General features: G+C 36.9%; 1 protein-coding gene across 1 annotated transcript in view; it reads right to left on the bottom strand.

Annotated features, from left to right (window-relative positions):
- Positions 1–12,600, bottom strand: part of LOC145268852 (mismatch repair endonuclease PMS2-like) — an 84,837-nt gene that overhangs the window by 63,779 nt on the left and 8,458 nt on the right. Inside the window, exons 4-7 of the mRNA XM_080124528.1 lie at positions 9,980–10,185; positions 8,190–8,359; positions 5,527–5,605; positions 3,247–3,344 (exon numbers count right to left, since the gene is read on the bottom strand). Coding sequence (XP_079980654.1) covers positions 3,247–3,344; positions 5,527–5,605; positions 8,190–8,359; positions 9,980–10,185 — 553 coding nt within the window. The remainder of the gene's footprint in view (positions 1–3,246; positions 3,345–5,526; positions 5,606–8,189; positions 8,360–9,979; positions 10,186–12,600) is intronic.

Raw genomic sequence — 12,600 nt, 5'->3', positions numbered from 1 at the left:
AGTGGGCGACATGTCTCACCTTTGTATGCTTTCCACATTTACATGGAATCGCATGCACACAGTTCTTAAATATGGCCTTCGTCGGCGGGACTTGGCTGACACAAGATGCTTTCGAAAGCGTTGAGTCGCTCCTGAATACTGTTCTGGTATCTTATGGGTTACATATTCTTTGAATTTTTCCGACAAGCTCTTCATAAACGGTATACATCGTGATACACCGCTAGTATTTACTTTCTTCCCACTGCAGGACAAGGTGATGTTACACCATATATATATATATATATATATATATATTATATAAAAAGTTCTAAAAAACAGTAACTCCCTCCCCTGAGCCCCTCCCTCCCCAAGCTTTTTTGCTGGACATACAAAAAATGTGCGCACACACACAAACATATTTTGGCTGTTATATAATAGAAAATAGCAACAACCCATGCGACTGCAAAAAAAATTAGCCGCGGTAGGCAGGTTCAAACCTGATATGCGTAAGAAGGTAAAAACGATTTATGACGTCATGATGCTGCAAAATAATGTTTTTAAACGTGCTTTCAGTTTGCTACGAGTGCGTGACTTGCGAAGATGGCGTTGCAAAAAGTTACCCCCCCTCCCCTTGCAAGAACTGGTCCAGTTGACCACCACAGAATTAATCTATTTTTCCTAATTTTCACATATTATGTGTCCGAGGGACCGGCCTTTCAGATGGTACCGGTTTTGGCCCTGTCAGATGCAGCTGATGACAGTTTTTAGCAGGCATACAAACACATAAACAAACCAACATTTGAGATTTATATAATAGACTAGCATGGATACCAGGCATTGCCCGGGTGGACATGAAATTTGGTTTGGACAGGGCTGCTACACTAAGGATATTGAGCAACTCCCAGAAAAAAACGGAAGAAGTAGTGACAACTTCCTCCCCAAATAAATAAATCAAAACAACTTTTTTGTTAAAATCAAAATAGCAGCGAGTGCACGTGCGACTGCAGAAAGAAAATAAATAAATAAATAAATAAAAATTAGCCGCAGTTAGGCAGGCACAAACCTGAAACACGAAAGAGGAAAAGGGAAAAAAAGCTAATGCGCTAGCTGTAACGGCGACTTATGACATCATGACCCTTCAAAATAATGTTTTTTTAAACATGCATTCAGTTTGCTAGGCGTGCATGACTTGCAAAAATCTCAACGCAAACGTGACTACCCTCCTTGCAAGAAATGGTCCAGTTGACCACCACAGAATTTATCTTTTTTTCTAATTTTCACATTTTACGCATCCGAGGGATCGATCTTTTAGATGGTGCTGGTTTACAAACCAGTCCGATGCTGCTGACAAAAGTTTTTAGCGGGCATACAAACACAATGTGACCAGTAGTTTGAGAGATTATCGGTTAAATATTTTCACACAAACACACACATATATCTACTGTTTATATATATATATATATATATATATATATATATATATATAATGTTTTATTTATGTAGAAAAATAAAATTGAGAGTTTCATGATTTTACATGAATATTGGTGTTTTGTTTTTTACAAGGGAGTCACCACTTATCAAGGCCTGCAGGTCACTCGAGGATAAGGGTTAATGAATGTAAGGTGGTAGTGTAGTAATCGTTAATGGTGTAAATTGGGTAGAATTTGATTATTTATGGGGACGGCTCAACAAGAACGCGTTTACGTTGGATTTGAAAGCTACCATGTTGTATTCAACTGGGAAGCAGGCCAGTGGAACAGTGTTCTACAGGCGGGCAGTTCTGGGAAAGAAGCTTTGTTCATGAAATCTACATTTAGATTTAGGCACAGATAGAGTATATAGTGGGTGTAGTTAATCGAGTGTTTTCTTTTTTGTAAAAATTTGGCAAGGGGGTACCACAGATTGGAGTTCAGTCGAGCACTTGCCATGAAAATAATGATAGAGTAGACACAGGCTCAAAACGTCTCTTCTGTGGGAAAGAGTTTGCAGGTGAAAGAGAAAAGAACATATATATAATGTTTTATTTATGTAGAAAAATAAAATTATTGAGATAGTTTTATGATTTTATATGAATTTTGGTGTTTTGTTTTTGTTTTTTTTACAAGGGAGTCACCACTTATCAAGGCGCAAAAGCCACTGGATGATAAGATTTAATGTATGTAAGGTGGTAGTGTAGTAATTGTTGATTATGTAGTAGAGCAGACATCTATTCAATGTAGCCACCTAAAGCCTCAATCACCGCCTCAATACAGGTCTGGAACTGGGAGCATGCCTTTTCCACAAGCGTCAGCAGGAGCTCGGCAAATGGTGGTGATCAAGCTAGCTTTGATGTTGTGGAAGGTCATGCTGGTGATGTTCTTAACGTATGACCAAACAGAATAGGGCTGCAGGTTCAGGTCAGGGAAGGGGTGGGGCCATGAGAGACGGGTACAAAGTCATAGCTCTCCTTCTGAAGCCAAGCCTAGGTCTATTTGGACTTATGGGCCAGCGCTGAGTCCTGCTGCCACACTAGGGTCTGCCAACGGCCACCTGATTGCACCGGGAGATCACTGCACTCTTCAGCACATCCAATTTTGATGTTGACTTTCAAGCTGATTTCAAAGATGCGAGGTGGCATGATGTGGTCCCAACTTGAAATAGACACCAAATACCATAACCGTGGCTGCAAACTTCATTGCCCTCAAGTGTTGAACTGTCCGGATTTGCATTTTTAGTAGGGTGCTGGCAATGGTCCTGTTATCATAATATGGATTGGTAGAGAGTTGCACAGTGGCACATCTTCGATCTCACTTATTGAACATTGTGTCATTTTCAGACATGATAGAAGGCTCATATCATTCTTGGTATCTGTACACAACTGACCAAGTAGTAGATGGTTTGCAACAACAAAAAAAGAAAACCGGGTTTCATCAAACAGAAAGGGAATGATGTCGTTTTTTTTCTAGGACAACTATTATATTGTTTAAAAAAAACAGATTTTCAAAATGCGCGACCACGCGTCACCTATCCGGCTTCATAAAAACCCCCGCACTTAACAACATCACGTAGACTCTTCATCGAATTGTCATCCACTCTACATCATATCGAAGAAAAAGAGAAAAAAAAAAGATTGACAAAGGAGTCTTACTCCGAAATATATTTCTTAAAAAAATAAACATTCGTTTATTTTATAAAAAATTTTGCGTTGCAGTTTTTGGCTTCAAGCGTATTTTATTCTTCAAATTTCACTCTAACGGATATAAACAAAAAAAAAAAAAAATGTCTTACTTGAATAAATCGTTTGCACTTTCGTGCATTTTTATTCCGAATTCTTCACTTATTTCTTCGTTTGGTTTTATTTGAACAAATTCTGTTATCGTTTGCAACTGCAAAGAAACCATTTAAAAAAAAAAATTTAAACTCATGCAAATAAAAAGACTGTAGCTGAAACATGTATGCACATTTGTAGTCAAAAATGTTTAGATAAATAAAAAGAATCAAGTAAATGTAAAACAAGAAATCTTATTTTAAATTGTGAAATAGAAAACGAGGATCATCATCTGTTTACCATGTAGCTGTTTCGTAGATATATATATTTTTTATTATTCCTTATGTAAATACAGTCATATCTGTCTATGATGTGCGGACTATTTCGATCATATTTGATCTCATCAGATAAGAAGATTTAAAAACAAAAATTTAAAAGGTTCAAATTTTTATGATAAAGAAAAATAAAAAATATAATTTGCTCTCTTTGATTGAGCATTATCAACGACTTTTGTTGAAATTCAATTCTTCTTAATTTTTGGATATCTTTCTACATGGAACAAATACATTATATATATAATTATTTTTTTACTATAATAATTAAATACCTACAGACACTAGTGTTTCATCCTTTTGGGAATCTTCAGTGCAGGGTGTCACGATTAATACCAGTCGAACGATTTGAACCCCGCAACACGAGACATCTCTGGCTCGATTAGCAAAGACCTAATCCATTCGGCTACCGCATGAAATAACGTTGAATTTAAACATTTTAATTTTAAAATGTTCATTTATGTCAGCCAGACAGTGATCTAATCGTTATACAATGATCTATGCATATATATATATATCTATATATACACACACATTAATCATTGAAGGATGCAGAAAGTTTGAGGAAAAGTATGTTAGGAATACAGTATTAAAACATGCTCTCGAAACGCAGGATGAATCTGCAGTTCTTGCCGATTTTCAACAAAAACTTGAATGTTCAATCTGTGGCAGATCTTTTCTGTCTAAAGCTGAAATGGTGAAACATGTGAAGCCACACAACCTTGAATGCCTTCTAAACTATCCTAAGGTCTCTCTATACAAGGGTTTGTCAGAACAATCTGGCATGAGGATACTTTTTCCATAGAAGTAAACCCTGACCAAATATTCAAAATCACATTTTGTATTCGCAGCCCAAATAAGCTCTCCGCACTATGGCTAACCCATATTAGCTTTTACAAAGAATGGTGCACCTTCTCCAAGTGATGTCACCTCAAGTAATAACACGAAGCTGGATACTCCACCAGACTAGACAAATTCTTGTCTTTGAAACCAGTAAGACCAAGAGACCAAAACAAAAGATATACTACAACATATGAAAATGGCTAATTGGGAAGAAGAAAATTATCTTCTCAATTTCTTTACTAACTCAGAGATAAAGAAATTTAATGCAACATTTTCGAATATCTATGTATTTCATATAGAGTTCAAGTGTTAGCCCCCAGAAAAGGTAGGGGGCTCCTTGATTTCTGAGAACTTTGATTGTAGTAAAAAAAAGTTAGATCAACAATTTGATGATGTGCTGCCACCCAGACCACTTAAGTACTGCTGTGGACGGGTCTGTAAATCTCCAAGTGGAAGAGCCATCTACGTGCACATCAACCTGAAGAGATAGCAAGTTTTTGTTAAGTAGCAATCATCATCATCATCATATGAATATATAAAAATGAGAGTGTGTGTGTGTGTGTGTGTGTGAGTGAGGAATTTTTGATCTACAGACTTGAAATTTGGTATATAGGGTATTCAGATAGATGGAAAACTTTCTAATCAGTTTTCATCTGGCAAAAAGGGCTGCTAAGGATCAAGATTGAAAATTTGGTACACGGGGTCGTCTGATTTTTATCATCTGTCAACTGTTTCACGAATACGCATGCGTGAATGGTCCACATGACAGATCCCTTTGTTAAGAATAAGTACGTTTAAAAACACTTTTTAAAGAATGTGTCAAGCTGGCTTAATGGTTATCGTACTTGATTCACTATCTTTAGGTTTTGGTTTCGATCTTGGCTCAAGTATTTTTTTATTTTTTTTTCTTACAAGAAGTGATCTGTTTAGAAAAAATATAATACTTGTACACCCGTCTCAGTTTCTTTCCATTTTTGTTTTATTTCAGTTTTTTTAAAAGAATTTAACGCTACATTTAATACCAGGTAACACCGGGTACATCTGCTAGTATATGTAAGTCACTTATGTCAACATCTTTAATCTCGTAATAACTGATTTCCCAAAATCGTAAAAAAATTTTCGCACCTGTTTCAAACCAAAAATATTTCCAATATTTTCCTTCATTGAACAATTCCCAAGCGAAGACACAACAGCATTTTTGGATCTGGAACAGACAAAATCAAACAATTAGAAAAAAAAGTTATTGATCTCAATTATAAAAATTTGATGGAATCTTTAAGTTGAACTACTTTACTAGAAAGAATGATGGGGATCTGAATATCCATCACACGAATTGTATCATTGATTCGCTTTTTTTGTTTTTATGGCTCCGTAAAAAACCATTCTGCATGATTTTCATAATAAGACATGTTATAATAAATTTGTTTTTGATTTTGACAAAAAAATGTTGAAATCTCACTGCTGATGCAATTCTCTATCTATATAAGAGCCAGGTACGTCCAAGGATGGAATACTGTTGCCACATCTGGGCAGGAGCTGCTAGAAAGGACTTGTCCTGCCTTGATAGAGTTCAAAATAGACTTCGTAGCCTCGTAGGAGATGTCCTTTTCTCTTCCTTGCAACCTCTATCTCACAGAAGAGATGTTGCGAGTTTGTCTCTGATGTATCGTTATTTTCATGGAAAGTGTTCGACTGAGCTTCAATCTATGGTCCCCCCTCGCAAAACTTTCACAAGAAACACTCGTCTAGCTGAAAAGACTATCAATAATTCCCCCCACTCTTTATCTGTGCCTAAACCTAAACGTAGATTCCATGAACAAAGCTTTTTTATTAGAACTGCACGCCTGTGAAATTGTCTTCCGTTTTCCTGCTTTCCGGCTGACTACAATATGGTTGTCTTCAAGTCTAACGTAAATAAGTTCTTGATGAGCCGTTCCATATAAGTTATCAAATTTAACAAATTTTCATTACTAATGATTATTATATTGTCCAATTTCTACTGTACACTCTTTAACCCTTATCCTTGAGTGGCCTCTTGGCCTTGATAATGAGTTGATACCTATGAAAAAAAAAAAAAAAAAAAAAAGTCCAATGTGAACAAGTTCTAATTGAATCGTCCCCCTAAGTACTCCAAGTTACAAAATTCCCACTGTTTACTATGCTAAAATCACAATGACTAATGTATACCTATTAACCCTTATCCTCGAGTGGCCTCTGGGCCTTGATAAGTGGTGACACCCTTGTAAAAAAAAAAAATTAAAAAAATAAACACAACATATTTATTATATACTAGCATGGGTGCCCGCCCGGCAATGCCCGAGAGTTTGGATTGGTTCGTTGTTTTTTTTTTTTTTACGGCATATCAACCTTTTTCAGGTTATTTAATGCCGAATCTAGTTATTTTGAGAACGATTTTTAATGGAGTATATTTTTTTTAAGTCGGATTCTATTTAACCCATAGTTGGGACCCTAACAGGTACTACCACTCTGGGTCAGAGTGGACCTGGGAGCAACGGCAATTAAAGTTGGTTGGTTGTTTTTGTTTTACGGCATATCAACCCTTTTTGAGTTATTTAATGCCGAATCCAAAGATTTTGAAGAAAAATTTTTTTAATAGAATATATTTGTTGTTTTCACATCGGTTTCTATTTAACCCATAGTTGGGACCCTAACAGGTACTACCACTTCGGATCAGAGTGGACCTGGGAGCAATGGTAATTAAAGGGTGGCTCCACACTCCCCAAGGCCCGCAAGGTGGGGCCTCACCATCGGATATAGTTTTAGGTCATATCCAGGACCCGAGTGTTTGGAGGTGTGTGTTGAGCAAAAAAAAAAAGTGATAGTAGGAAGGCAGGCTTGAACCCGTACCGCGAAGGAGGAAAAGAATATGAAAAAAGCATGACATCTTTGCTGTTACGACCACCGTCAAACCGGGAGTGACGTGGGTTTAAATTAAGGCTAGACAATCGAAAAGAGGGGATGACTTTCGAAAATATCGGCGAAAAAAAGCAACCCCTCCCTGTAGAAAAGAGCCCAGTTGAGGGTGAAGAAATTAATGGTTTTAGCCAATTTTTCGGTATCTGTCGTCTGAAGGGTCAAGCTTATGACCCCTTAACATTTGTTTTGGGCTCAAATCAAGTTATTAAGTTAGATTCATGTCCAAGGAACCTATATCTAAAACTTCAAGTATTTAGACCCAAAATTAGCGGAGGAGTGTTGTAGAGTTCTCAAAGATCAAAGCGTTGAACTTTGACCCCTTAACAGCCAAATTTCTGGACGAAAACGGATTACAAAGATTTTCCCAAATCTCAGTACCCTGTATATCAAATTTTGAGTCTGTAGGGGTCAAAGTTTAAAAAATTGACCACTTTTTTTTTTTTGCTTAACATACACCTCCAACGCTGGGCTGAAATGGTAGTACTATTATATATCTTAATTTACTCTAATTTAACTTTTATAAATTACCTTTATATACAAACTAAATAATGCTTCAAGCAAACTATATTTTAAATTAATTTTTAATAAATTTTATGCTAAAGTTATCCCAATTCCAAACTCTAATCCACTTGCAAAACCTATGGCAACTCGATATTTCATCATTGTGGGATGTAGTTCCTTGGTTAGACAACTAGTCTAGGAAAAGAAAAACAGAATGACTTAATAATATGCTTGGGAAAGGTGTGACTTCAGCTATAGACTAAATAGTAGGGTAAACTGGACTCATAAAATGAAGAGGTTTAATCAAAGGAGGTGATAAAAAAAAAAAAAAAACGGGGGATGATTCTTACCCTTTGCCCGTTTGGTTGTGACAAGTGAGTCTGACGTTAACGTTGACGATACAATAGGCATTCAAGACATTAACCATTTTGCAGAATTCCTTCTTAAGATTTCTCTGGAATTCTTTGAAACGGACGGGCAACGTGCAGAAGAGATTCTCTAAGGTAATCGTGGTACCTTGCTGAAAAAGAAATATAAAATATTAGCTGGTGATTCTCCAGTTTAAAAATTATAATTGCACAAAAAAATTTATTGTGTACATACTTGTTAGGTTAAAAAAAAATCATGCAAATTTATCCCGTCTTTTTGTTTTCATAAAATAGAATACAATTAAAGTAAGTAAAAATCCAAGTAAAATCCAGAGTAAAATCCGAACGAGACGTGCTCTTTTATTTACATTGGAAGAAAAAAAAAAGTACTAAGGGAGATAATCCCTACATAATTTTCTTGGAACAAGAGCAGATAACTCTTTTAGACTGTCATCATTTGATATTTTTAACAGAATTAACCACGCAAGCAAAGATATTCACTTTCCATTCTTCTGTGATTGACACTTGGAAAGTGAATAAAAACTATATAAAATACAATCAGTGTTCTTGGAAGTGAATAAATATTAGCTCAAACAGGTTCTAGCCTCCCTCTCCAAGAACAAGATGAATTTCAGGTGGACAAGATCAACGATGCATGAAAATAAGGTATGTTGGAAAATGTATGCATGACACACACACACACACACACACACACCTGTATATGAAAATTTAGACGATCATAGCTTCGGAACATAAATAGACCACAACAACACAACTTAGGGTTCAGATAGTGAAGAATCACCAAAAATAGACATTTAGTGACACGTACACACATCAGGATGACCCATTCGTCTCAAGTACATATATCGACATATGGTGCTATGGTACACATTACACAACAACCCCCTTTTTGGTACACCATTATACAACATAACCACATAAACATTCCCTTTCAATAGACAGTGACATATACACATATTCCGATAAACCATTCATCACATCGCTGTATAATGTTGGTATCCCATTGCACACATATCCTGTATGGTGATAGTTTTTATCGTGTGTCTTTTTGCACAAACTTATATATATATATATATATACATATATATGTATCAGGCCTTCAGGACAAGACCAAAGTGTAGTATCTGTTCTCCAGATGCTGCACTTCTATTTCTTGTTCTCTTTCGGTGGAGGAGAAATCCTTCACGACTGAGAATTTTTATTTTTGTATCTTTTCTCCACGTTAAAAAACGACCCTGGTGTCTAACTCTGTCCCGTGGGGAGGCATAGTAAATAGGTACATATATATATATATATGTCTTTTTTAATCCCCAATGCTTAGTTTTAAATTTGGATTTCTCACATTATTCTCTTTATATTTAGGTTAAATTTCTCACATTATTTCTTTCAAACTTCTATTCTGTTCATCTCAATATTTTGCAATTACTGAATATTTGATTTCTTTTTTATGTTATTGAAATAAAAAGAAAAATTAAAAAAATAAAGAAAAAATATTCAAGGTCAAAAACCTGCCAAACAATAAGTGTTAGATGGAATAAATTCTGACCCAGAAAACAGCAATTCTTCCCTCTTTGTCAAAAAAAACCTTACTCATGGAATGTGAGGACTAAAGGACAAAATAAGGTAAGCAAGAATTACGAGGCTGTCAAAAATAAACCTTTATACTATACGTGACACAGCTTAAATGCTATTTGGGTTAAACTTCAAAAATCCGACATGATAATTTTGCATGTTAGATGGCTCGCACTTACCTGTCTTGCACAATGAGACTTTGAGGTTATTTTTCCATTGTGATCGTATTCGAGTTTCGTTGCAACAGCGGACGCTTTGTGACGTGTTGTTATCGTAAGGTTACTTAGTGCACACAAAGAACTTAGGGCTTCCCCTCGGAAGCCAAACGTTTCGACAGCACTTAAATCGGAAAAGTCTCGTAATTTCGACGTGTGATGCTTCAAAGCTGTAACAAGAAAAGTATAACCACTAAGAAGAAACAGTTTCAGTATATTAAATGCATACAGGTCAGTAGAAAAATATCATTTGGCTTATTCGCACAACTGTTATTTTCACAACATTAGAATAAAGTCAGAGGAGATAAACAGTTTAAGAGAAATTGAATAACAGGGATGTGCTCAGTGTGCTGAAAACAAAGTTGCCAAGGCCGTTGGAAAAACGGTGGGATCCTTCTATCGATCCAGTAGATATCTCACTGTTGATGCAATTCTCTGTCTATATAAGAGCCAGATACATCCAAGGATGAAGTACTGTTACCACATTTGGGCAGGAGCTGCTAGAAAGGACTTATCCTGCCTTGATAGAGTTCAAAATAGACTTCGTAGCCTCGTAGGGGATGTCCTTTTTTTCTTCCTTGCAACCTCTTTCTCACAGAAGAGATGTTGCGAGTTTGCTCTGCTTTATCGTTATTTTCATGGCAAGTGCTCGGCTGAGCTCCAATCTGTGCCCCCCCCCCCCGCCAAACTTTCGCAAGAAACACTCGTCTAGCAGAAAACACTATCACTAATTTCCCCCACTCTTTATCTGTGCCTAAACCTAAACGTAGATTCCATGAACAAAGCTTCTTTCTTAGAACTGCCCGCCTATGGAATTGTCTTCCGTTTTCCTGCTTTCCAGCTAACTACAATATGGTTGTCTTCAAGTCTAACGTAAACAAGTTCTTGAGGAGCCGTTCCATATAAGTTATCAAATTTACCAAATTTTCATTACTAATGATTACTATATTGTCCAATTTCTACTGTACACTCTTTAATCCTTATCCTTGAGTGGCCTCTGGGCCTTGATAATGTGGTGATGCCTATGTAAAAAAAAAAAAAAAAAAGGTTTGCAGCCACGGTTATAGTTATATCTTTGAAGTCAGCTTGAAAGTCAACACCAAAGTGTACCTGGATGTGCTGAAGAGTGCGGTGATCCCCTGGTGCAATCGGGTGGCCGCTGGCAGACCCTGAGTGTGGCAGCAGAACTCAGCACCGACCCACAAGTTCAAAGAGACCCAGGCTCCAGAAGGAGTGCTACGACTTTGTACTCTTCTCTCACTAGCTTTCTCCTCCCCTGATATGAATCTGCTGGAATTTGTTTGGTCATACGTCGAAAACATCACCAACATGACCTCCCACATCCGCCAAGTATTTGCTGAGCTCCCGCTGACACTTGTGGCAAACGCATGCCCCTCCAGTTCCGGACTTGTATCGAGGCAGTGATTTTTTTTTCTTTTTTTTTTTTTTTAATATGGTAGTCACCACTTATTAAGGCCCGGAGGCCACTTGAGGATAAGGTTTATTGCAAGTACAGTAATCAATGGGATGATATCGTAGTAATAGTTAGTAATGGAGATTTGATAAAGTGTCTTACTTAAGGGGGCAGTTTATCAGGAACTTGTTTATGTTGGACTTGAAGACATCCAAGTTGTAGTCAGATGGGAAACAGGCAAGCGGCAGAGAGTTCCACTGGCATGCAGTTCTAAGAAAGAAGCTTTGTTCATGGAATCTACGTTTTGATTTAGGCACAGATAAAGAGTGGGGAAAATTATTGACAGTGGTTTCAGCTAGACGGGTGTTTTTCGTGAAAGATTGGCGATTAAGACTGAAAGTGGCAACATTGAATAGATGTCAGCTCTACTACATAATCAAGTTACCTGAATTAATTTTTTCAATAAAAGTTTCAAAATAAAGTCGTAGTGTTGTTTTTTTTGGGGGGGAGGGGAGGACAATTTTATCGTTCTACCCCGTAAAAGATTGATATGTTGAAAACTATTACTGATTCATTGATCCTATGCAATATTGCAGTCAGTTGATCTGGAATAGATTGTTTTTGTCACAGTTTCAAATAAAATATTGGTAAATTTATTTATTGCGGACTATTATCCTCATCTTTCTTAGTGGTTGTTTCACAACGTTTCGGCCAACTATTCCTCTGGCCTTCGTCAGGTGGTAACCGCGACAGGATAGGAACTCCGAATCTCCTAACTGCATTCTCAGAAATTACTGCCATCCATAGTTGTTGTCGTCTCACCTCGTTTTTGGTCAAGTAAACCTCTGGCCGGCTTTGGGTAGTATTGAACCGCTATCATCAGACAATTCTCACCTGAAACTGTAGAGATTCAACGTCTCTATCCACTGCGCCACGGGCCCCAAGAACTTCACCATTTGTATATTATTTAATTGGAATTCATTATTGAGAGGAGTATTATTTATTAATTTATTTATTGCGGACTATTATCCTCATCTTTCTTAGTTGATGTTTCACAACGTTTTTGGGCCAACTATTCCTCTGGCTTTCGTCAGGTGGTAACCGCGACGGGATAGGAACTCTGAATCTCCTAACTGCATTCTCAGCAATTAATGCAATCCAGAGGTGTTAC

The sequence above is a fragment of the Euprymna scolopes genome, chromosome 44, assembly GCF_053919585.1.
Source record: "Euprymna scolopes isolate OS-2025 chromosome 44, ASM5391958v1, whole genome shotgun sequence".
NCBI classification, from domain to species: Eukaryota; Metazoa; Mollusca; class Cephalopoda; order Sepiida; family Sepiolidae; genus Euprymna; species Euprymna scolopes.
Note: the sequence above shows the minus strand (reverse complement) of the source record. Positions and strands in the feature narration are given on the sequence as shown.